Below are 23,893 nucleotides of genomic sequence, written 5' to 3'. Positions count from 1 at the left end.
GGTGTCATGGTGTGGGGAATCTTTTCTTGGCACTCTTTGGGCCCCTTGGTACCAATTGAGCATCGTTGCAACGATACTTTTCCTGTGACTGTCACAAGTCGTAAGTTCATACTGGAACACCCACTCCCTGTCAGAAAGTGGGAGAGTTCAGAATTCATGACGGCAGCTACTCACCACGTTTCATCAGTGAGTAAAACTCTATTACTTTTACATTTAAAAGTATTTCTGTTTTTATTTATTTCACATTTAGTCAGTCGTACGCTCAGTACTTTTTAGTGTCTGCAAGAGGACGTGTTAAAACACTGTTTCTATGCAGGAAATACCAGGTAGAGCTCATTTATTGTTTGTTAGCTGTGCTCAGCCATTGCAGTGAGACGAGGAACAGGATGTTTTGTGTTTATTGGAAGGGAAACGAAACGTCAAAGTTAATTACAGCTGGCCCTTCAAGGGCCACCATAGCCCTGAGTAAATAAGGCAGAATGGAACAAATGTTGAATCTCTGAGACGTTTAAGTGTAACTCTACTGCTAATCATAAAGAAAATAAAATAATAGATCAAGCAGGAAGTTTATAACCACAGAGCTCGATATTTAAACCCAGTTTATAAAGCTTCTGCTAGATTTTCAGCCACTTTCCAGATGAACAAACATGATAATTGGCATCTGGTTACAAATGTTGCTTAGATTTTTTTTTTATTAGCGTCGCCATCCTTTTTTATTTTGCAGTGAGGATCTTTATAAAGGAGCTTAGTGAGATGGGCAGAGAGAAAGAGGATGACAAGGAGAGTCAGTCAGAGCACAGAGCGAGGGGAGAGGAGGAAGACTTCTCTCCAGCAGCCACATTCCTCTCCTCCTTCAGTCTGAGCGGAGCAGCAGCAGACAGAGGAGCGCGCGCATCGCTAGGATCGGGATTTTCTTTAACCCGGCGTGTGTGGAAGGATTGGTCACCAAAGACGCAGGAGGAAAACGGGAGGGGATACAAAACTGCGAAGAGAAGACTTGTCATTTCAAAGACAAGCGAAGAGAAGAAGTCAAGAGCCACTGGAGGGGAAAAAAGACTCTCTTTGCACAACTGCAGGACGTCTCCGGTTCACACCTGCACGCATGTCCCGTGTCTCTGCGGGGGTGAAGTGCGCACATTTCTGTTAGCGCCTTTACGCAGGGGGGTGGTGACACGGTGGGCTGGAGACGCTCGGATCTGGTCCTGGAAGCACGATGCTGATCGGTGAGTGTTGGACACCCTCAGCACATCAGGGCTGCACGCGCTCAGGGACGAGTCTCTGGCAGAGGGGAAATCRGTGCCGTTGTTAAATCAAACGATCAAAGACTCGCAGAGCTTCTGAGAGCTTTCAGGCTGAAGAGTCAAAATTAGGATTTGAGCCGCGCTCTGTGTCAGACCGAGCTCTTTTCTAACCGCATCAGTAAGTTTTCTGAAGCTATAAATAAATCTCCTCCAGCCAAATGTGAGCCGAGTTATTGACTCCTGGTCCTCCTTATTTGTTATATCATTTGCTGAAAGTTAGTTTACATGCTGACTGAGCAGCAGCATCTTGTCTCCATTAAGCWAAAGATTTATTCCTAAAATGCACATTTAGAAATCTGACCAGTCCTTTTAAATATCTGCAAAATCAAAAGGTTTTGCTTAGATTGTTTTTTAAAAAAATAATAAACTGTAAAGATGTTATTTTTATGAGGCTCATTTTGTGATTTTCAGTCCAAATGTTGATAAAATCCTGAGTGAGAAACCTGCTAAATCTTTTAAAAGCTGACTCTTTTATCTGGATGAAAAATTCTGAACAGGCTCTATTTTTTGTTCTGACTCTAAAATGTTCAGGTTTCAGAGTTCCCATTCCTCGGCCGCTTGTTTATTTTTATGCCACTTTCTGGAGTTTAATTCATGCAATGAGCTTTTGAACAATTAGATTTCTAAAGGTTCACAGCGGTGAAACGACAGCAGGTGAACTTTTCCCTCTTCATTTGCATTTTTAACTCCATCTAGTCTCTGAACAGAATGAAACTGTATTTATCTTTTGTGTGGGTTGAACTAATGGACCTGCTCGGTTGGGCTCCTGTGCTTCAACTGAAACACKGATTTATGTCCACGGCTCAATCACAGCTTCTCTTCTCTTTCTAAAATGCAGCTTTTCTTACTCTTAAGTGTTTCTTTTTTTTTTTCTTGGATGAGTAAAGCTTTTAGTCGTTCCCTTCTTTTCAGAGATGGAGAAATAAAAGACGTGGGAGAATCTCAAGGTTAAAAGGTTCACATTTAAGGATTTGCAGTCTTGTTTATGTAATTATTTGAGTCTCACGCGCTCAGGCCTCATGGAGACGTTGGTTCTTGCTATAAGTGAGCTGATGTGGCGTTTTGAGGATTTTGGTGATCTTAAAATGGCTTCTGTGACTCGTGCAAATGGATGACACATTAGCATTTTTTGATATTTATTTCTCCTTCAKACCCTAATCCTCTCCCCCGTCGCACACAACCCACCCAGTTTTAAAGCGTTTGACTAAAATGAAYGTTTTTTGTGTTTTAGAGCAACATTCTTAGCCTGTAGTCAAATTGCGTTGTTGCTCTCCGGACCTTCATGTACTTTTACGAGGAAAGCTGCTGCTTTGATACGAGCCTTTGGTGTAAAATAACTTCTTTTTTTGTTGCAGGGTTTGATTTTTACGTCCCCTTCTGGAAAATTTGCACCGAATTTTGCAAAAATGTAGAATATAATGGTTTGCAAACTTCCYAACCTCATGTTTAATTCACAACAGAACTCCATAAACATGTCAAACATCAGTTTCTGTACCTTATTTTCCGGGAGAACAAGKTCTTAAAATAAGTTGAGATGTGGTTTTACCAAAGTGAAGGGTCTGCGAGGGTCTGGGAGCCGAGGAGAGCGGTTGAAGGTTTTTGGAGATGGATGTTGTCCATTTCTTGTCTGAGGTCAAATTCTTGCAGAGCAACAGTCCTGTGTTGTCTCAGCTGCATCTTTTCCTGCGCGGGTGCATGTATTCCAGAACTCGGATACAGTAAAAATATGTTTGAGGCATTAATGCACCCCTATACCATCAAAGAGGCAGGCTTTTAAACTGAATCATGACTCGTCTCACAATTTTTATTTTGCCTCAGTTCRTCTTAAATGAGCTTCGACCCAAAGAAGGTTTTCTGGACGGTTTTCACGTATGACTGCTTCTTTGTATGATAGAGCTTTAACTAGCATTTGTGGAAGACATGGTGAACTGTTTACAAACTTTAGAACGGTGTGATTCAAAGCTCTCTCAGTTTTCCGTTAAGGAGCTTTTATTGTGAAATAAGCTCATCTTTAGCCTGTCCTCTTACTCACCTGTTGTCAATTAACACAAATTGTTTCAATTTTTATTAAATTTGGGTTGTTTTTGTTGTTGTTCTGTTGTCTTACTTCCCTTCAGAACACCCCCCCACCCCCCACTTCAAAAACCCATCCAGGCAGACGACAGGTTATGGGACTGATTATATGTCTGCCCCATGTGGGGAGTGGGTGTCATTCTTCCTCTCCCATTCCTCTTTTTATCTGTCGGATCTGAGGGGGCCGTGGGAGGGAGTGGGGTGGGGGGGCTGCATGGGCAATCTGTGCTAAACAGGGTGCAGAGCTTGATCAGGGGTAATTACACGGAGCTAGGATTACAGCTTGTGACCCCTCTGCGGGGGCTGGACACACCCCGAAAGCAAAGCCGGGGAAGAGATTAAGAATACATAAGTACAACTGTTTGTGTGTGCGCTCAGACGTCCTCCGTTTGTCCGTTTGTCTGTTTGAAGTGGTGAAACAGGTGGAGGAGGTCCACATGGACTGCAGCTCTGCATCTTTAAAAAAAAAAAGCTCTTAAAGTGTTTTACAAAATGTTTGCATCCATTCTTTTGAACAGAGTGTAACTTTTTTCTAGATTAACTGAATGAGTGTGTGTGTGTGTGTGTGTGTGTGGTGTGTGTGTGTGTGTGCGCATCACAACAAAGCATGAAGCAATGAGACACCATGATGGATGAATCTCGCAGGCCTTCAGTCTTTTCATTCATCTCTCGTGGACCAGAGGGATGAAGGTGGCAGCTCTCCAGCTCCTGTATGGAAACTCGCACAGGAAACACAAATAACCCGTTCTATTAAYCCAACAAACATCTCATCCTAAACAAATTTACTGTCCAACTAATTATTTTTTTCATCACGTCTTCTGACTGGTGTCGTGCATTATGCCACATTTATCTTACTTCATTTGATTCCATCCCATATTGTCCCGCTGGAGAAAAGTAAAAAAAAAAAAAAAAAGAATTCACTTTCCCTCATATGCAGTTCCTGACGTCTGCTTGTGGCACTTTTTCTCTTTAATGTGCCAGGCTGACGTCGCTTCCAGGTAAAAGCAACACGAGGAGCTATTATTTCTCCTAAAACAGTTCTTTCTGCTCCAGTTTCTGGTTTTATTTTGATTTATTTTCCCACACTTCTGTTCTGTCCACAGCTTTAAAACACTGAGTCTGTTCACAGAGGCTCTTATTTATCATCATCTTTACATGTTTTAAGGTTTTACAGGAATAATTTGGTGATGATTTACTGACTTCCTACCTTCTAAACAACACAGTAATGCTTTTTAAATTCTATGTAGAAATAAGGTTTGCTGCAGCAGATCTTAGAGCGCTCCAGTCAGGAGTTTCWGGACAAATGACTCAATATAGACGACTGATCACATGATCTATAAAAAGACATTTCATTGCTTTATATATTAGTTTAGCTTATTTTCACTGAATTTAAATTAAATTTGAAAACCAGACATGATTTTTTTCCTGCTTTAACTTTATTATCAGTATCTATTTTCTGCTCCGAAGCACAGCTGTTTCTGTTGTTTTGATGAATACTTTTCATCAGTCATGGTGCAAAGGATCAGATCTGGTTTCGGTTGTAATGTTTCTTCACTTAAGTGACAAGATATAAAGTCATTTTTCTGTAGTGTGTCTTTTTGAAAATAATTAGTAAAGATTTATTTTAGAGTACATCAAAGATCCTAAATTAATGGATAATACMTTTTTATAGTTTCTGGATCTTTCTCAAAATCTATTTTAAAATAAACTAGAGAACTTGCATTTCCTGCCAAAATCCAGTGTGAATGCTTATCGCTGTAAGTTTTTTTCTGAATAGCTAAAAGAAAAAAATGAGCCTAAAAATAGTTTTAAAAAACGTAGCTGAATGTAGCACAGAGACAAAAAGAGAAAATGTTTGCGGAATTGAGTGATAACAAGCTGAAATTATCACAAAAGATGAAATTAGCTGAAAAGCTCAAATTAGCTAAAAATTAGCTAAAAGCACAGAGATTAGCTGATATTAGCAGAGAACAGCTGAGAAACATACACAAAGCTTAAAAAAGCAGAAAGAAGCTGAAAATAGGTGAAACAAGTTATAATTTACAGACAAATGAGGAAATTAGGGTGTTTTTTAATAAACAAAAAGCAAGAAAAGCATTTTTAATTTGTTTTGAAATAGCTCACAAAACCTGAAATTTCCCTAAATATATCTTTAAAAAGTAGCTGAAATAACTTCGTTTAGGACAAAGAAACAGAGCACATATGCCAAATGAAGCAGTAAGAAGCTGAAATTAGCATAAAAGACGAAATTAGCGTAAAAAGCTCAAATTAGCTAAAAATTATCTATAAACAACAAAAGTTAGCAGAAAAGTGGCTGAAAGAAGCACAAAAAAGTTGAATCTAGCAAAAGAATAGCAGAAAAGGTCAGACTGATTGCTAAAAAAAGAAGAAAAGCTGAAATCAGCAAAACAGAAGCCAAAGGAAGCTGAAATTAAATGAGTTTAAAAGAGCAGAACCAGAACAAAAGGTGAAAAGTAAAGATTTAAGAACATTTTTAATGGTGTTAATGATGTTGAAGACAACTCCATTTATTTTCAGTGAGAATAAAAAGGCAGAAAAAGCGAAATATCTGAAATTGCTTAAAAACCAAAGGTCAGAATGTCCTGAAGGAGCTGAATGTTTTCATTTATAGATTGTTGAAACGGCACAAAAGTTGCGGAACGAGATATGTGCAGAATAACGTACAGAAGACAATTGGATGTCAGTAATGTGAATGTTTGATAAGAACTCACAATAACGTTCATCATATTTATGAAACCATCCGTCATAAAACTGAGTGGGACGTTTAAACTGTTTCCATCAACCTGCTGGACTCACAACACAACGGGTGTCATCACAACTCGAGCGAGGTTTGTGTGGCGAAACAAACCCCACGAGTCTGTTTGCTTTGTGTACCWGCTAAATACATTGTTCGTACTGTATGTGGCCTCGTTCTGGTCTCGGAGTCCCCCCGGGAGGAACATTGGCTGTGTGAGAGTGACAGTTCGAGTCATTTTAATAAAATGACTGCGTAGGTTTGATTGGCCCGCCTGCTGAACTGATGCTGAGAGCTGGAGGCATATGTGAGCCCCAGCAGGAGCTCTGACAACATGAGAAATGTCCCATGCTGCTCTCTGCATCTAAACCTCACCACTTAGCCTTTTATTCCCTGGGCGYTGAGGCTAAAGACGGAGGGCTTGAGAAGAAACAGAAACCCATCGCCTCCCCGTGCCGCGGCTGCTTGTGTACGTTTCTGTGCCAGCAGATGRAGAAGCTCTGCTGAACTTTTCAACTTGATGCCCTGACTTAAATAGTGAAAGAAAAGGTAAAGRTCTTTAATTGGAAAAGACATAAAAACTGAGAGAAACCCAATAAAGGAATAAAAYAGGAACTAGAGGCAGAGGAAACACGTCGGATGCTGAAAGGTTAGAAACATAAAAACGAATGTTTCTCCTGTGGTTCTCGGTTCTCTCCTCCTCCTAAAGCAGACCGTCTATAAAAGCCTGAAAGCTCTCGGCAGCACGAGGCTCGGCAGCTGTGAAAGTGAGACCCCATTGATTTTACAGTCAACTCCAGTCGTCAGAGCCAGGTGCCCCCGACCAGCGATCTGCAATCCTCCCGGGTCCACCTCACATAATWGAGTGCAGCTCGTGTATAAAAGGTGGTTAAGTGTAAACAGAAGAGGCTGTGATCGAGKGCTGACGGCTGTCTTTGTTGTCTGACCTCCTTCTTTACTCTCTGACCTTCAGCCTTTTTTTACACAGGCTGCGAATTATTACCCAATTATTTTTATGACTCGTCAGCAGAAGCTGAGGGCGGACGATCATGTTTTTGTTCATGCCTGTGTGTTWGCTTGATATGAAGTATTATGGTTTATGGTGAGTGGGGATGGGTAAAGAACTACAGCGGCCTCGTAAGTGGATCCATTGCTCTCCCCCAAAAAAGACACTGGTCTYTGTTCAAACYTTCGCATCCCTCAGATGGAGGACACAAGGTTAGAAACATTCAGTGTTCTGAGCTTTTCATCAATAAAGGAGTTATTTTCCTTTGACTGACCAGAGCCAGGCAGTGACCTGAGAGCAAAGAGGCCACAGGTCTCACACAGACCATTGTCTTGGAGTCCCATYCCCATTTTGTGGTGAATACCAAGTAGTACATCAACCATTAGATCAGGGCTATTCAAGTGGTGGCCTGTGAGCCACATCTGGCCTGCGGGTGACTTCCATCCAGCCCGCCAATTACTTAATTTAATATGAAAAATAGGTTTCAATCATTTGTAATTTTAAAACTTATGTTTCAATGTAACAAATTCAATTCATTTCAGTTTATTTATATAGTGCCAGGTCACGCATACGTTGTCTCAGGGCACTGTACATAAAAAAKAACAATCTAAAGAAGAAACCAGCAGATTGTGTTGAATCACTTCATCACAGTCTCCCATCCTGAGCAAACAGTGGAGAGGRAAAACTCCCTGCTAATCAGGAAGAAACCTCCAGCAGAACCAGGCYCAGGACAGGCGGCCAGCTCCGGGCCAGCTGCTTCGACCGGCTGGGTTGGGGGACAGGAGAGAGACATTTAAATGCATTTAAAAAGTAAAAGATGATACTTGTTCGGTTAAATGCAACAGTGTTTCACCTATCATTAATGCCCCCATCCCAACTTGGGGTCCTGACATCCACCCCGACTCGGGGGGCCGAGTCGGGGTGGATGTCAGGACCCAAGTTGGTGGATGTCGGGACCCAAGTTATGAATAACCAGCCTTGAGCAAATAAAACCTTGAGCAATTTAGTTGACTATCACTGCATTAGATTAAATACAGTATTTTTAAAAACTTGTAGAAAGTAACCATTGAATGTACAGTAGAAGTGATTGTTTTTGGGAGGGATGGATGGATGGATGGATGGATGGATGGATGGATGGATGGATGGATGGATGGATGGATGGCTTCTAGCAGTCATTTTGCTACTTTTGAAGTTTTAGCATGCTACTGCTAATTTTAGCCTTGCGACCTTTAGTAGCATTTTGTTTGTTTTAGCTCCTAGCTTGTGTTCTGCTTGTTTTAGCTTCAGCAACTTAGTTGCACCTTCTTCAGCAAATCACAGTCATTCAGCACCATTGTTGTTTTGCATTTTTTCATAGAAATTAGCTCTTTAGCTTTATTTTTTTCCTCCCCTGGCATTGCTGAAGCATTGTAAAGAACCTGACTGGGAATGATCAGCTCTAATGATTTTACGAGAGCCCACATGATTAATGTTGGCACATCAGTGTGTTTGTGAACAAATCCCTCCCTCTCCCTCCCTCCCCACTTCTCGCCAACCTTCCTCCCCCCTTTCACAGCGACTCAGAGGGAATATCCAGTCTTGGTGTGTGCTGATTTTTTTTTTTTTTTTTTTTTTTGCAGCGCTAGCTGTCGTTCGCCACATTAGAGTGTGACAATGGCTCTCTTTGAAGTGGGTTATTCTAGCACGGCTCACGGCTCGGCGCAGCGGTGAAGATGTGCCTGCTTGCTGTGCAGACAGAGCCAGAGCTCTGAGCTCAGGGAGAGAGGCAGGAGTTGTAGTCGCACACACACGCACSCTGGTGCAAAGCTAAATACACGGAGTCAACACCCACATCTGCAGAATACCCCTTGTTGCCTTTTGCACGCAGATGAAGGCGGGCAGTGGTGTTTTTGCTCGTCTCTGAGTATGCTTCTCTAAYCACTGGATGGATTTTAATAAATCCTACAAGAAATAATCATTACACACCGGCAACTTTTTAACTTTTAGAGTGATTTAAGATGGCTGCCACAGCCAACAAAACTACAAAGAAATCATTTTCATATGTAAGAAACTTGACAAACACACAATTTTACCTATTTTTTTCATATAATTGGCATATTTTCTTTTGAACTTGGCTCAACAAAAGTGAAACAGGAAGTGACATCAAAGGGGAACTCTTTAAGAAAAGGAACTCTGGTCTTCGTTAATTGAAACAAAAAGATTTGAACTCTGACTCTTTTTCATCTCTCTCCTTGATAGTAACTCCAAATAATCTAAAGAAACATCAAATTCTTCTCTACAGTCTGTGTTAGCTTCAGTTCAGGTTCAGACAWTCCCCTGTGACATCACTTCCTGTTTTTTCATGCAAATATCTCAATAACTGTTCATCTCAGCGGTGTGAAATTTGTTTGCAATATGTTTATAAATGTTGTCTTTCCAAAAATGCATTCATGTTTTTTACAAAAATTTGATGTCACAGGCACTTTAAAAAAAAGCTACAGGTCAGTTGTGCAGATATTGRCCTAATATTTACTGTGGTGGTAGCAGAAACCAGTTTTGGAGTCAACTGTGTCTGTCTGTTAGCAAAATAYCTTATATCAATGAAACATTTTGAAAATAATCTGGATCTGCCACTGACTAACTGCCACAGCAAATTAATTTTAGCCTGCACAAACATGGATGTAATTCAGTCAGTTTTATTATATTTGAGCTAAAACCTGAAGAGGTAGTAGCTGAGAGTTATTCATAACAAACTTTTTAAATAAATGTTTCTTAATTTCTCAACATCAGATAATCCCAGTTTAAAATTCTAGCATGAAAGGCTGCGGGTGATAAGCTTCCCTTCAAGGAATGCTGCACTTTTAATTATATRAGAACTTCCATCTAAGACAAAAAAAAATAGCACATGCTCCTCTTATATATGCACACCTGCTTTGCACGTTATCTCCAAATCTTCTGATCATTTAAAAAAAACTCCTCATTCATCCCTCCATCCATCCATTCTTCTGTCTGTGTTTTTTTTTATGGCCTTTGTTCTCTCTGCAGGCCCCGTCCAATCCGAAAGCTTAGTCGGGCTTCGTCTCTCTCAGCTTATCTCCAAAAGCCTCCTCTTTCATTTGAGTAAATGCCTTCATTCCCAGCTCCTCTATGAGGAAGCTGATAAGGGATGTCTTTTATCCACAGCAGATAGGCCCCCTCGCCCAGGCCTGTGTGCCTGTTTGTGTGTGTATTCCGCCGCCTGCGCAGCATATGCTAAATTATGCTGGAGAGATTATATTTAAGATGGTGCATGGATGTTTTTCATATATTTCTGATACTCTAATCATTTTTTTTATATATGTATGAGAATTGCTGATAATTATATGCTGCGCAACCGAAGCGCATCATGTTTTCTTTTTCTTTTTTTCTGATGTTGCTTATCATTCAAATGTGACATTTCTATGATTAAGCATAATCACATAAGACTGTTGCAGCCTTGCAGGTGGCTGTAATGGAACATGATTAAGTGGGACAAGCTAAAGCTAATCATCACAGTGCCTTACATCTGTGCGTATGTGTATGTGTGTGTCTGCATTCAAAGAAGGCGTCGAACGAATTGATCGGCGCTACAGAGTGKATTTGTTGCACGCGTGGAGAGATTAGTTTTGTCTGTAGTTCATTCAGTGTAGGCTTCTGCAGAGTGCTACACTTCTTTGTCTGCTCTTACACGGCAAATGTATTGATTGGCCTTTGATGCTGCAAATGTCACAACCTCACTGAAGACTTKCAGAAGTGAAAGCAGAGTGTGCCCTGGACGCGGAATACAAAAAAAAGTTGTGTGAAATGGACAAATAAAAACAATTCAAATCGTATAAACTCATATTTTATTCACAATGAATCAGAGTAAACATCAAATATTTACACWGAGAAATTGCGCTTTTTTTGAAAAATGAAAAAAAAAAGGTCACTTTGAATTTGAATGCAACATCAATATGATAATTTGGGTCAAATTCATACAAATTGTCGTTCCGTTGGATCGTGCACAGCGTGTTACAGGGCAGCGGTGCTGTGCAGCGGGGGGTAGCGTTTTCTCACAATCTTCTCCCCCGTTTGGTGSTTCCTCCCTCTCCTTCAACACAGGCGCACTGCAGCTATTCTCTCAAGGGGCATATGAATAAAATTTGTAAAGCCATTGGAGCCAGTCCAAGAAAAATACTTGTTACAGCTCCCTGTGGAGGCCCAACCTAATTGACTTGGGTTTGCTTGCTCGAGGCTAACAATCGCGCTCCGGCTGATCTTAGAGGAATGCCGAGCAGAGAGTCGCGGGGAGTGATGCATTAACAGCTCTGCGCCCATTAAAGCCGCTTGCTGTGGTTGAAGCCAGACACCACTTTGCGGGGATTTATCAAGCCGCTTACCAAAGAGAGGTGATTGAATTCATTTGCCTACTAATGAGGGGGGATTGCGAATTGTACACTTCCCGAGCTACGCTTCCACCCGTTAAAGCCATTTRCTCGTTACTGCAATCAAATCCGCCGTTTGTTCTCCATTACAATCATTTCTGGTTTTGTCACCTCATCAGGCGCTTTTGTGACTCCACTTTTTTCATCTGTGGGTTTTGACGGCTTGTATAGGTAATGCCGGGAGCAGAAATTGTGCTATTTGTGCGGTGAACCGTTTCTACGTGCAAACGTGTTGGTTTATCTAGATCGGCTGTAATATTTCTGCAGAGTGAAACTATACATTTAAATACACAGAGGGAGGGTTCGATTGCCTCATCAGTTGTTTGGGTGATTGTTTTTTTCTCATGAGCCTATACAAAGCCCTCAAGTGTAATCAAGCCCAATCAAATGGTTGCATCARGCCTCTTTTTCTCATTCAAAAAGAAAAATTGATTTTATTAGAGGTAATTGTTCCCTCTTTGATGCTCATGATGTCTTGATTAGTCCTATTCTCTGTAGTGTTGTTGTAGAGAGCAGGCTCTCCTGCTGTGACKGCTGGATTRTTGTTTAATCCTCTTTGTCTTGACAGACAGCAGCAGACAGAACCAGGTGGGGTAGCTGAGGCCCAAATAGTCAGAACTGGTTAAAACGATCAAACCAAGGCTCAACAAAACTCCAGTTGCCGCAGAGAGGTCACATGGAAGCAAGTTGCTTTATAAATATTGAATTAATTAGCATAATGTTCACATTCATTTGACTTCCTACAACTAGGCAGGGGCGGGGCTACTGGGGCATTGGCCCCTGCTGAAGTGCCCCCGTCCTGTTACTCATTTGTCTTTTGCCTGTGAGCGATGATGATGGGTGCAGTTCCATGCCCAAACACTAGAGGTGATAATGAGTCAAATAGGAAAGTCCAGCATGAATCAAGCTTACAGAAGTCTTTTTCTCTTCCTAAGATTTATATTTGAAAGTATTGTATCTATGTACTGTATAAATGTAACATTGTTTTACTGTGCAAGCTTTTAAAATTACATTACGTTGCAAGTGTTTGAACATGTGTGTGTTTAATGTATATGCATTACCAAAACCAGGGATTTGTGTGCAGGGGTGTTGAACAAAWACTAGGCCCCTCTGTGAATATTGTGGCCCCTTGAAGGCCCCTAACTCAAAAAAATCCGGGATCCACCACTGCAACTAGGCCCGTCACGATAACAAATTTTGCGATTAATTGTCTCAAATGATTGCGATGAATAATAATATTTTTGGAAGCCATTTTAAACTTTTATATYGATTGTTCCTCCGATCGTCAGTTGCATACCACCTCCTCTATCCAAGCTRGCACAGTTTATTCTGTATATGTCCTCCTGTGGCTTCAAAAAATAATTGCGGTCAACCACACGATAAGGAGGTTTCTGAAATTTACATAGTGTAAAAAAAACTTGGCAAACTCAAGATTAGGCATGGTGCTCTGAGGACATTCTCATGCGTTGCCAGCTGAAAGAAGGCATCTGAAAACAGAAGACGCGCCTCTAGCTAAATGCCTGTTCCCAGAGCTCTCGTCAGGGTTCCCACGGGTCCTTGAAATCCTTGAAAGTTTGTGAATTTGAAAAAATAATTTCAAGGCCTTGGAAATTTTGTGTAAACAGCCAAAAATTACACTTGTCCTTGAAAGTCCTTGAACGTTTTTTGAGGATTGAAGTTCTCTATTCACACGACTGATTTTCATCATCTATAATAATAATAATAATAATAATAATAATAATAATAAAACTGACATTTGTTGCATGGATAACTCAGGATTACGGTAAACTGACGTGGCTTTCAACAAATAGCATGAGCCATAGTCATAGTTTTACCCAATCAGAGCAGAGTAGGGCGGGTCTTTCTTTCTGAGCCCAGGTGAGAGCATCACAGCTCCTCCTGGACATGTTCACATCCCCTCCTCCCAAACTGAGCTGCTGAACCTCTCAGGACATAATTACATGTCCGTGTATTGTGGACATGGATGTAGCATGTACATTTAATCCAGTTTCTTTCATTGATTTTGACTCAACAACTTTTATGTTGTTTAGTTTTTCATTGAATTTACATGATATTAAACTTGTTTATTGGTAACATYCTGTGGTAGCRGTAGATAAWTRCTGTCACRCATGGTTCTTGAATTTGAGGAAATTRGTACTGGAAAGTCCTTAAAAGGTCCTTGAATTTGATGTTGACCAAGGTGTGGGAACCCTGTCTCGTGCTACAGAGGTTAAGGACCATCATGCACCTGGAAAATACCCAACACCAGAGTTCACTCCTCCCTACGCTAAGGAGTGGAAAAGAGGGAGAAAGAAAACAAAGAAGCGTGCAAACAAAAATTATCACGAAAACACACCTAGCTGAAAACACATTTATTGAAAGTAACTGGACTTCTTTTTCGATTCTTGAAGATGGTTTGCTTCTTATCCGAGGATCTTCCAGAATCAGACATTCAAAGCTTTGCAAAAATCCAAAATACTGGACAACCACAATCGATGCATCCCAAGTTCTTACAAATCCTTCATGATTATTGGAGTTRAAGGTTATTGAACTTTGTCAGAACACACACTTGCTAATGAAAGGTCTCACGTGATGTCTTAGTTGAACAATAAATACTTTCTGAAAGTTTTTTCACCAGCAGGCGATAAATAGTGTAGGATAACTCCAAGGACTCAGCATTTCAAGTCTCTAAAAATATTGTACATGATCAGAGATTATTCTAGCGTGATGCATTTAACAATACTGCTCTGTGTTGGCGTCCATCCATCCCAAACGACCTCAGGTCTTTAGTTTGTCTTTACAACGCTCTTTCCTGATAAGCAGCAACGCTTTGACGCTTGAGGACACTTCAGCAACTTTCATTCAAGATTAATCTGTCTTTGAGATCTGCCAAGGTCTCTGTAGATGCCCGGCTGAGGGAACGAGAGCGGGTGGTTATAGAGATGGGCCATTTGTAGCTGCTGTCTCGGAGATGTGCTTCCATTCCCTCTTTGCAACCAGAGGGGACAGCTCACTACATCATTCAGCTGTTTGTTATTTTCTCTGAAGCCRGAGTTGGCCGTAGGAAAGATATGCCTGCCTCTTCCCGTGCAGTTACCCGAACGCAAAGCCCATTCATCATTTCGCAGGGAGCCTGTTTGCTTTCGCATGCATCCTGGCAAGCCTGTGTTCATGCAGATGTCCACATCAATATGTGTGCAGAGAAATGAGARGCTTATTCTTGAGCTGCGAGGTGTCGCAGGCTATTGTTCGGGGTGAGTGAACCAGATTGAATTCCTGAGATTCACTTTGGGTTTTCATTAGTGTTAATCTAAACAGTCCCAGCAAGAGGTTTTTTTATTCTTTTTAGACTACAACAGCTTCCATTCTCTTCATTTAKCTACCTCTTCAACTGGGTCTTTTTCAGCTTTCAGCAGTTTTTCTCCTGTCTCTGTCGGTGCCAACTCTTTTAACCATTACATTCTATTTGTTTGTTCATCCTGGTGGAGAAAAAATAAATAAAAACTTTACAGTTGAGTTGAGGGTCAGTCGTGAGAAAACGGATGTTGACATTCAGTTTCAACCTCCAACCCAAATGTTTATTGGCTCCATGAAGCCACCAGCAATAGGATATCTGTTTGCAAGCCGCAGCGCTCCCCGGTGAGCTGCAGTGATCCGTGTTTCTGCTGGTTCTGCACCAGTTATTAAAAGCCAAAGGGAAAGGTTACAGGAAATGCCACTCAGCTGATGTGCAGCTAAAAGCAGATCTCCTTTAAACTATGCCGCCCTGAGCTCCTGTGCTGCGTTATCGCYCGCTGTTGAGAGGAGGGCGATGATGTTTGTCTAGAGCTGGGCGGTATGACCCAAATTTTATATCACARTATTTTCAACAGTTACACCGGTTTCACGGTATTTGATGGTATTTTTTTCCCTCACAGCTCAGCTGATAATAAAATGTACAAACTTTGCTTATTGACTTTTTTCCTTTTACTGTACCTCTGTATCACTGTTTCCCTCCTCTTGTACGTYTTTTCTTCTTTGCCTGGTTGTAGACAGTAATCATGCATTTAGGTCCGATCGTGAAGCTTTGAGAAAAGATCATTAACGTGTCTATCGTTACGTGTTAATAAAACTTAAAAGGATGACTCACATTGCACACCAGTCAACTCCCCTATATTACGAATCTACTTCCCCCGGGCTTTTCACAATAGAAGCATGCTAGAGTCTCCATGCATTAACATCTCCATTATAACGCCGCGCATTAAGTCTAACCATGCACGTCACTGAAGAGGTGTTTACTATTCAGCGATGGTGAAAACGGGATKTTTTTTTWMSKYMRRMCMWWWWARSKGKTKRAAMMMMMCMMCCSSCSSCMRKTKKTYCMAMMAWWAWKKTWRSMWKSYWAWKSSSYTWRSKGKKSYKSSRRGRAAMSKKKYCCCMRGGRAAMMRKTYMMYKGKKGSCMMSRMMRAAMSKTYCSSMMSKKKTYSGGSCSKTYMMMMCSGKWWTYMRRAAAWTYMWWWYMWWAMMAAAAWWAAAAMCSGTTTTYYSKTMMAAAMWGKWYWMYSSCMAGCACTACCTCACAGCAAGCAATCATTAGTTATAAAGCTCCAACTGATTAAACTTTGGAGTTAGATTCAAGATGGCTGCCAATGTCAATACAAAAAAATGGCTTTACTTAGTTAATTTCTCAGGCACTGACCTAAAGTTTGGCATGCAATAGTAGCAAATGCAGCTCCACCTAAGTTCAGTACCATCCGTCTTTTTTTAGTAAGTGAAATCCATTTTATGTTTCTGCCGTTTTGCCCCAAAATTCAAATTAAAAGCATGAAATCTCTAATTTAACCACACACCTGGGTCTGACAAACTGGCAGTTTGCTCTGAATCATCTCTGCTTTTTTTTTCATCTTCAGAACTTTCCCTCTGAGACTCCCTTCCCCTCCTCTTTTCCTCTCCTTGTCATTACTTCTCTCAGACACCCTGGGCGCTCATCACAGAGGTCACGCACCTGTCGCCGGCTGTAAACAGGAAATGAATAATTCAGGAGTCGGCGCAGGTTGAGTGGAACAGCTGATGGTCTCTCCGTGACAGCGAGAATGTATCCAAGGAGTTTGCGTTATAATCCTCAGCTGGAATCACACTAATGAGAAACTCTTGGGAGACTCGGAGGACTCGCTCAGAACTGGGCTGCACGTCCTTGACCTCTGCGGGCCGGAAAGTTAGTTGGAATGGATGGTGTGGGCCCGGTGTGAGAAACTTCAGCCCAGAACACTGCTTTGCATATTCATTTGGGCAAAGATTACACTCACATTCAATAAGGCCAGCTTTATTAATCAAGCTCTTAATTCTAGCTTTTATAATCATCACCAGCCACCGAAAAAAAAAACTAACGCTTTTCATCCTAGGCTTTGGGCAGCATGACAGTATTGTCTGTATTAAAATATGGTGACAGTATTTAAAAATGAGCCCTTTGGAGCCTAGTCACATGACCTATTTAAACTGCTCTTGCCATTAAGACAATTTTTGTCAAAATAGACTTCAAATTATAAACCAGTTTTTAAATTGTGATGGGCCAAATTAAACCAGAGTTACGATAAATCGTTTTTTATAACCATCCAATTTGATGCATTGTAGTGACAGGCAGGAGAAAACAYGGTAGCCTCGTGGAAAAAAAAACATTAAAGATTATAGGAAGGAGAAAATAAAAAGACMCCAAAGTAGGGGTGTCCCGATACAGCTTTTTCACTTCCGATGCAATACCGATATTGCAGCCTTGAGTTTTGGACGATAAATTATACATAAATTTTTACTTTTTCGGTAGTGTGGAATTTTAAAAAGCCTTGATCAGGTCAAACCGTAAACAATAGTGAACAATCCTGACCCTGCAACACTGCTTCAATACATCCAATAAAAACAAAATATACTTTTAAAGTGTAAAATAGCTTTTTAAGGTCACATTAGTTATTTATGCTGGATCCAAGCGCTGCTGGATAGAAATCCTGAGCGGACTGCTGGAATTGACTCCTTATATGGATATAAGCCRTTATCCAATTTTTGGCTAATATCAGACCGATATCCGATATTGATGTCAGATCGGGACAATACACCAAAGTTGAATGAAGTTTGGCAGTGATGGAAAGATGGCAAGAGTGGAAAAAAGTAACTCAGGACGACACAGACCAAACACCATGCAAGCCCCGCCCCTTTCTCCCCTAGTAATACCCTATACCACATTATTACCTAAAGATAATACGTCTGTATGAAAAAAATCACTATTGCCCAACTCTATTTCTACCAAGTCTGTGCATGTTTGTCTGTCTGGACATATTTACGACTTTTAATGGAGACGCTGCAGAAATCCCATCGTACATGTCCTGCATCAACATATGCATGACATCACACCAGGTTTTACCAAACTGGCTAAATCATTATCGAACAGTTTTTGTTTAAATTCCTGGCATGCACACAGGCGAGTGATGTGCAATCCTTCAAGTCAACCTTTAATCTTTTTTTGTTTTGTTTTGTTTGTTTTCCGACCCGTCAGCCCACCGAAGGAGCCGATCTTAAACAACATTCAGCTGTTTGTGAGGAAAGCCCCGGTGGAGAGTTGAGAAGCAGCAGTCGGTGCTGCCGGCTAGCCGGACTGATTGGTTTTCTGTCATCGCAAAACCAGCAGGTTTCTAAGACATGGTGGACTGAGGGGATTCACAGTTGTAACACACCGGTCTCAGTCTAACAACTCACACACCGCTGCCACCCTTACCTCCACCCGCCTGCCGACCCCCCCTGCGCACCCTCCTCTTCCCGCTCGTTTCTTCAAGTAGTTACTCAGAGATCCTGTTRTGGCTTTGCTTCACCGAACACCTGCACAGATCCTGATAAGAAGCCCTTATCTGCTCAGTCCCATGTCTCCTCTCTGCAGCCGGGCAGAGCAGGAGGGCCTTACCGCAGGACAGGATGGTACGGAGCGCTGTGGAGGTTGTTTTTCTGCAACATTATCCTGTCACGATACAGGAAGCGAGTTGCTTCAGCGACGGAGTGAGGTGTTTAAATCCTTTTCGTTGTGGTGAAGTTTTCCTATTTAAAACCACGTCAACTGCCTGGATTGGCTGTGCCACCTGCGGTTCAATTCCTCGTAAGAGTCGTCGCTTTGTGCCGTTCTTCCCATCTTTGTAATTACGCTTAAAGGAATGAGAGGAGACATCTGCACGGCGGCGCTTTGAGGAACGGAGGGAAGAGACAACAAAGGGCACAGCAGCTTCTCACAAAAGGCTTTCCAATTTGCGGCTCACAGATGTTTTTATTAATTTTTTTTTTTCAGAGAGCTCGTCGAACGGCCTGTCCTCTCTCTCAGCCTAAAGAGTGCTTCACAATCCTGCGGCTGATTTCTGCGYGGCGGCAGCTGCTTGGAGGCTGATGTTTGGCAGATTATGACACTTCGCCTCATTTGGAGGAATTTGTTGGCTGTGCCCAGAGCTTATTCCTCTCCCTCCCATTATCAGAAATTTAGATGTGATGAGAGATGAATCATTTTGGGGAGCAGTTATKCCAAAAAAAACTGTTTTTCTAAGATGAGGCATCATTTTGTGGTCATAAATATCTGAATAAATCTGTTTTTTCACCAGCGTTGCAAAATTTTGAGCGGTTTGTCTCATTATTGCTACCACTAAATGGGAAAGGCAATACTGTTGCTCATGTTTGAGTGCAGTGTTAGCAAAATATCTCATGAACCACTAGATAAAATCGAAYGAAAGTTTTAGTTTTCAATTAACTTTTAAAGTAAATTCAAGATGGCCGCAGAATTTAATCAACATTAGACAAAACAAACGAGTCTAAGTAAGTCATTTTTGTGTGGTTGGAGCAATTTTGCAACATCTCATAATATTACATGAGAATAAGTGTAATTTCTTTACAAAACAGCTGCAAATCTGCCCCTTCTCATAATAAAATAATACATTTCTGCCATAAAAGGAGGCGGGTAATACAAGCAGTGCTCTCTGCAGTATAGGAGGAGTTTCTTATCTGTGTGGGAGGAGTTTGTTCTAAATGTGATTGGCAGAGATCTTCTGGGTGGGCGGAGTTAGGCAAAACAAGTTTTTTTGCCCGTGTGAAAAGAGTTTGTCCTAACCATGATTGGTGACATTTAGAATAKCCCCTTAACAACTGCCTTARAATTCCTTAATTTCTTTKACATTTTTTTATTTTATGTAAGGGTGTCATGCTAAACATAAGAATCACAGGATGTCATCTGACACMCTGGTTTTCAAAMARAAAAAACAGCCCCAGTAGCATCTGGTAAATCAAGTCCATATGGKCCCCAAAGCGCTTTACGCTTCAGTCATTTGCCCATTCRCACACWGATGATGGTAAGCTACATTGTAGCCACAGCTGCCCTGGGGCMGACTGAGAGAGGCGGKGCTCCCATGCACCACTGCACTCTCCGACCACCGTAAGGCAGGTGAAGTTTCTTGCCCAAARACACAACAACTGAGACAGCTGGAGTGGGGGRATTGAACTTTCAGCCCTCCAGTTACAGGATATTCCCCTAACTACTCCACCACAGCCGCAGAAACCCGAACATTTTTGCCCACTGTTGAACCATTACGGGGATGTAGTCGGAGGTTCTTGGGTGTGGGCGGAGTTTGGCAAAACCATGATTGGTGGGATTGGCCTGTTATGTGGGGCAAGTTAAAAGATGACGCAATGGTAATAGTAAAATTATTGCATAGATGTCAAGTTGTATGAATTGTTCTTAATTTACACAGATTTTCCATCAGGTATACAGATGCACAGCACAATCTCAGATTTTTTTAAACACGGTTTCAATTTGTGACCCATCATATCGAAATGAGGATTAAGTCAAATTTGGTCAAAATGACCTCATTACATTTTCAGATTCTTGGCTTTAAAAGCTACATTTTGATACCTGGATCATTCTGATATCATAATTAAATCCATAAATATGACTTAATTTGTCTTGTTGGTTACAATAATACATAAATATTTGGTCTGAATCCTAATTTTGTCATTTTAATGAGGAATATTTGATGTCCTTATAAAGAGGAAACCACAAATTATATTTGAATATTAAGATTTCCCAGCTGAAAAGAAACAAAATTTTGCTAGCTCACAGGGAAAATCTCAAAATTTCAAGGCGTTTTTCCTCAAAATCAGTTTTTTTGTTGTTGTTGCTGCTGCTCAAAAAAACGCTTCAAATTTTAGTTTTATGATTAAATTTCAGACAGTTCATTCAAATGATACATATACGGATTTTATTCATTATATTTTGACTAAACGCGATTTTTAACATTTTAGTCAAAACACTATTCGCCTATTTCTCCATGTACAACTTTTGGACTTAATCCTCGTTTCGATGTGATGGGTCACATTTTGTTTTGCATGTCAGAGCCTGCAGGAGTCTTTTGAGGCTCATTTTACAGGTAAACGTCCTGAACATAAGTCATTGACTTCARATGTGGTGTGGCTAGCAACTTCCTGTCTCGAGTTATGACTAAAATTGATATTTATACCTTTTATTAAGTTATGGGTGGTTTCCAGCCGTTTTGACCCAGTTACACATTCAGCTGCTCAACGTTAAACCAATCAAATCGTTAGTCTTCTTCCTCACCCAAAATAGACCAATCATGTCTTTAACAAAATCCTCCCACAAAAGTCAAACAGACCAGTCATRTTTTTTGACAAGCTCCCRCTCAATGACTGCAGAGACCCTCTTCTCGCGTAACAAGCATTCTTGTGTTGTTCCTCTTGCTTTTCCKCACCGTTTTGTCTCCTTTGCTGAGCTACATATGCTGCACAAGATTGAAAACCAAACAAGTCTAATGGATCCACAAGGCATGGCACCGCGACCCGTAAATTAAGTCTCACAGATGTGCTTCTGTAGATTAATCTTCCCGCTCATGAGCAATTATTCTGGCAGTGATGCTGAGGCATGAGGCTAATTTGAAACAATTACAGCCCAGGTTGGGTAAAATTAGCCAGTTCCACTCCCAGGGCCGCCGCTGATTGAGAGCGAGGGCATTTGAAAACGCAACCGGGGGTAATTGGTTTTTAAAATCATTGCATCTTTTAACAAACCTGCAACTTTTTGAACTTTGTCAGGTTCATATTAACTGATTTTGTCTCCTTTCGGTCAAAGTCAAGATATTAGACATTTAATGGATGTTTGAGCTTTATTTGCCTAATTTGCAGTATAGAAAATGAGCCCGTGTATCCATCCCCTCCTCGCTCCCCCGCTCAAACACTCGTGTGACTTCATCCCTGCTTCTCAAACGGTTTAGGATCTGCCCCGAACATCTCTGCAGAGTGGCAGCAGCAAAGCCATAAAAAGACCCTCCAGCTCAGACTTGAAAAGAACCGAAAAGCTTTTTCTTTTTATAGCAAGTACACATTTCCATTAAAAGTTTTAATTGGCTGCGGACAAGTTTGTGGAAGCAGAATATAAATTGAGAAACGTCCAAGAGCTCAGGCAGAGTGGAGTGGATGAAAAACAAACGAGCACAATGGATGCAGACGATCATCGATCCAAAAATAAGCCGGTTCTGGTGGGTTATTTACACACTAGACATAAATAAAACTTGTTTAAAAAGGTCGTTTGCATACGTAAGAATATACAAGATAAGAGCTCTGTCTGCGAGCTGTGTGTTTATGTTTAATGACAGGAAGTTCTCCCCTGTAGGAGCTACAAATCTCACCAATTGTGGCTGTAAAGTTATTAAGTGGAAACGGTGCTTCGTCTTCCGTGTGGCGGCCTGTGGTGCTCAGCCGATGGGAAATTCAAGAGAGCATAGTTCCACCGTGTTTACTTACAACTGCCACTTCCCTTTCATCCGGCAACAACTTCATGAGCACCTCCGTCTGCATCGGCGGAGTCTGTTTTTATCCCCCACTCCTCTCAWCTCATCAGCCGAGGAGATAAAATTAGAAAGCAACCTCTGTCTCGTGCTTATTTTCTCCTCCGCAGATCCGTCCGGCCCCGGCTCACCTACCACATCTAATCAATTTATAATGAGTTGTCATCGTCGGCGCGATGCTCGGCTGACCACTCTGATATTTATTCATGTAAAAAAAAACGTGTTGTACTTAGTGCCACTTACGCAAATTACTCAATTTGCTGCGGAAATGAAGCTCATCTGAGTTCCTGTCAATCTGCTGCTTTATAACTTTTTTTCCCCCACGTACAAGCGACTTGCAGATTCGAATTAGTCTCCTCGGACTTCTTAATTTTTTTTTGACATTGCAGGACGTTGACGTTCATTATGCTGATGATGGTGAGGAGAGCTTGTTTTTTGCTTCAGTTGTTGCATGAGTATTTTTAATCACTTCATATTTGTGCTCAGAAAGCTTCTTTGGATTTTACTCGAGATTAAAAGTTGAGTCCAGGTCTTTTTTTTGTGAAAATTTAAATGTTTGTGACTCATATTTTTTCCCATTTCCCAGTTTATTGTAGGGCTGAACAATTAAACAAGCTTGTGGATTGGATTTAGATCTTTTTTTGCGTCAAACGTTCACAAAAAAACAAGAGGATTCACAAAAAGATTATTATTGTTGACAAAAAAAACGTTGTTAGAAATGTTCTGTTCCTCGAGCAGGCTTTTATCTTGTCTTGTCTTCCGTCTACCGCTCAGAAAAAACAACATTTAGCACCAAACACTAAGTTTCTAACAGAAAATTCAAAGGAATAATTGATTCTGATAAAAAAAATCTTCAGCTGCTGAAAGCCTCCAGCTCTGTCTGATAAGTTCGCTTGTTTTAAGTTCAACATATGAAGCAAAAATCATGTTTGAGGTAATTGATTTGTCCTGAGATGCAATTAATCAGAGATTCTTAACCTGTGGGCTGCGAGCGCCACCTTGARGAATTCAAAAGAACAACAGTTTTTATCTTTGGGCCACAGAGGGCCRCGGGGACCGCACTGATTTTGAGTGAGGCGCAATACACTTTCTCACCACTAGTAGCRGTAGTGCGCTACTCAGATGCTTAACAACTTTTTTAACTACGTAGAAGAAGAACCTTAGAAACCTGCCGAGAATGGAAACCTATTTTAAATTAAAAGTAGAAGGCAAAAATAACCCATCAAAAAAGGCAAAGTTTGTCACTAATATGAAGTGCAGCTTCTGGTTTTACTATGCCATATTTTAAAAGTTCAAAACATTATCAAATACAGTTGCAGATACGGCTATATTTTAATTTGCACTTTATCAAATTAATTTTCGTCATTATTTTTAAGCATTTTGTCAAAAAGCTGCTACTGTTATTTTTTGTCACTAATAGGAAAAGCAGCCTCTGGTTCTAGAAGTTTAAAAAGGCTTTATTTTCATTTGCATTTTATTAGATTTATTT

At 40.9% G+C, this 23,893-nt stretch overlaps 1 protein-coding gene across 5 annotated transcripts in view; it reads left to right on the top strand.

Moving 5' to 3' along the window:
• Positions 1 to 23,893, top strand: part of znf385c (zinc finger protein 385C) — a 190,109-nt gene that overhangs the window by 114,394 nt on the left and 51,822 nt on the right. Inside the window, exon 1 of one of the 5 annotated variants that reach the window (XM_014023067.1) lies at positions 655 to 1,223. The exons of the other annotated variants lie outside the window; for them this stretch is intronic. Coding sequence (XP_013878521.1) covers positions 1,214 to 1,223 — 10 coding nt within the window. The 5' untranslated portion in view covers positions 655 to 1,213. Of the gene's footprint in view, positions 1 to 654; positions 1,224 to 23,893 lie in introns of those variants that run through there. 5 annotated transcript variants of the gene reach the window in all.

Source organism: Austrofundulus limnaeus, unplaced genomic scaffold (assembly GCF_001266775.1).
Source record: "Austrofundulus limnaeus strain Quisiro unplaced genomic scaffold, Austrofundulus_limnaeus-1.0 Scaffold4, whole genome shotgun sequence".
NCBI classification, from domain to species: domain Eukaryota; kingdom Metazoa; phylum Chordata; class Actinopteri; order Cyprinodontiformes; family Rivulidae; genus Austrofundulus; species Austrofundulus limnaeus.
This window is presented reverse-complemented; position numbering and strand designations above follow the sequence as displayed.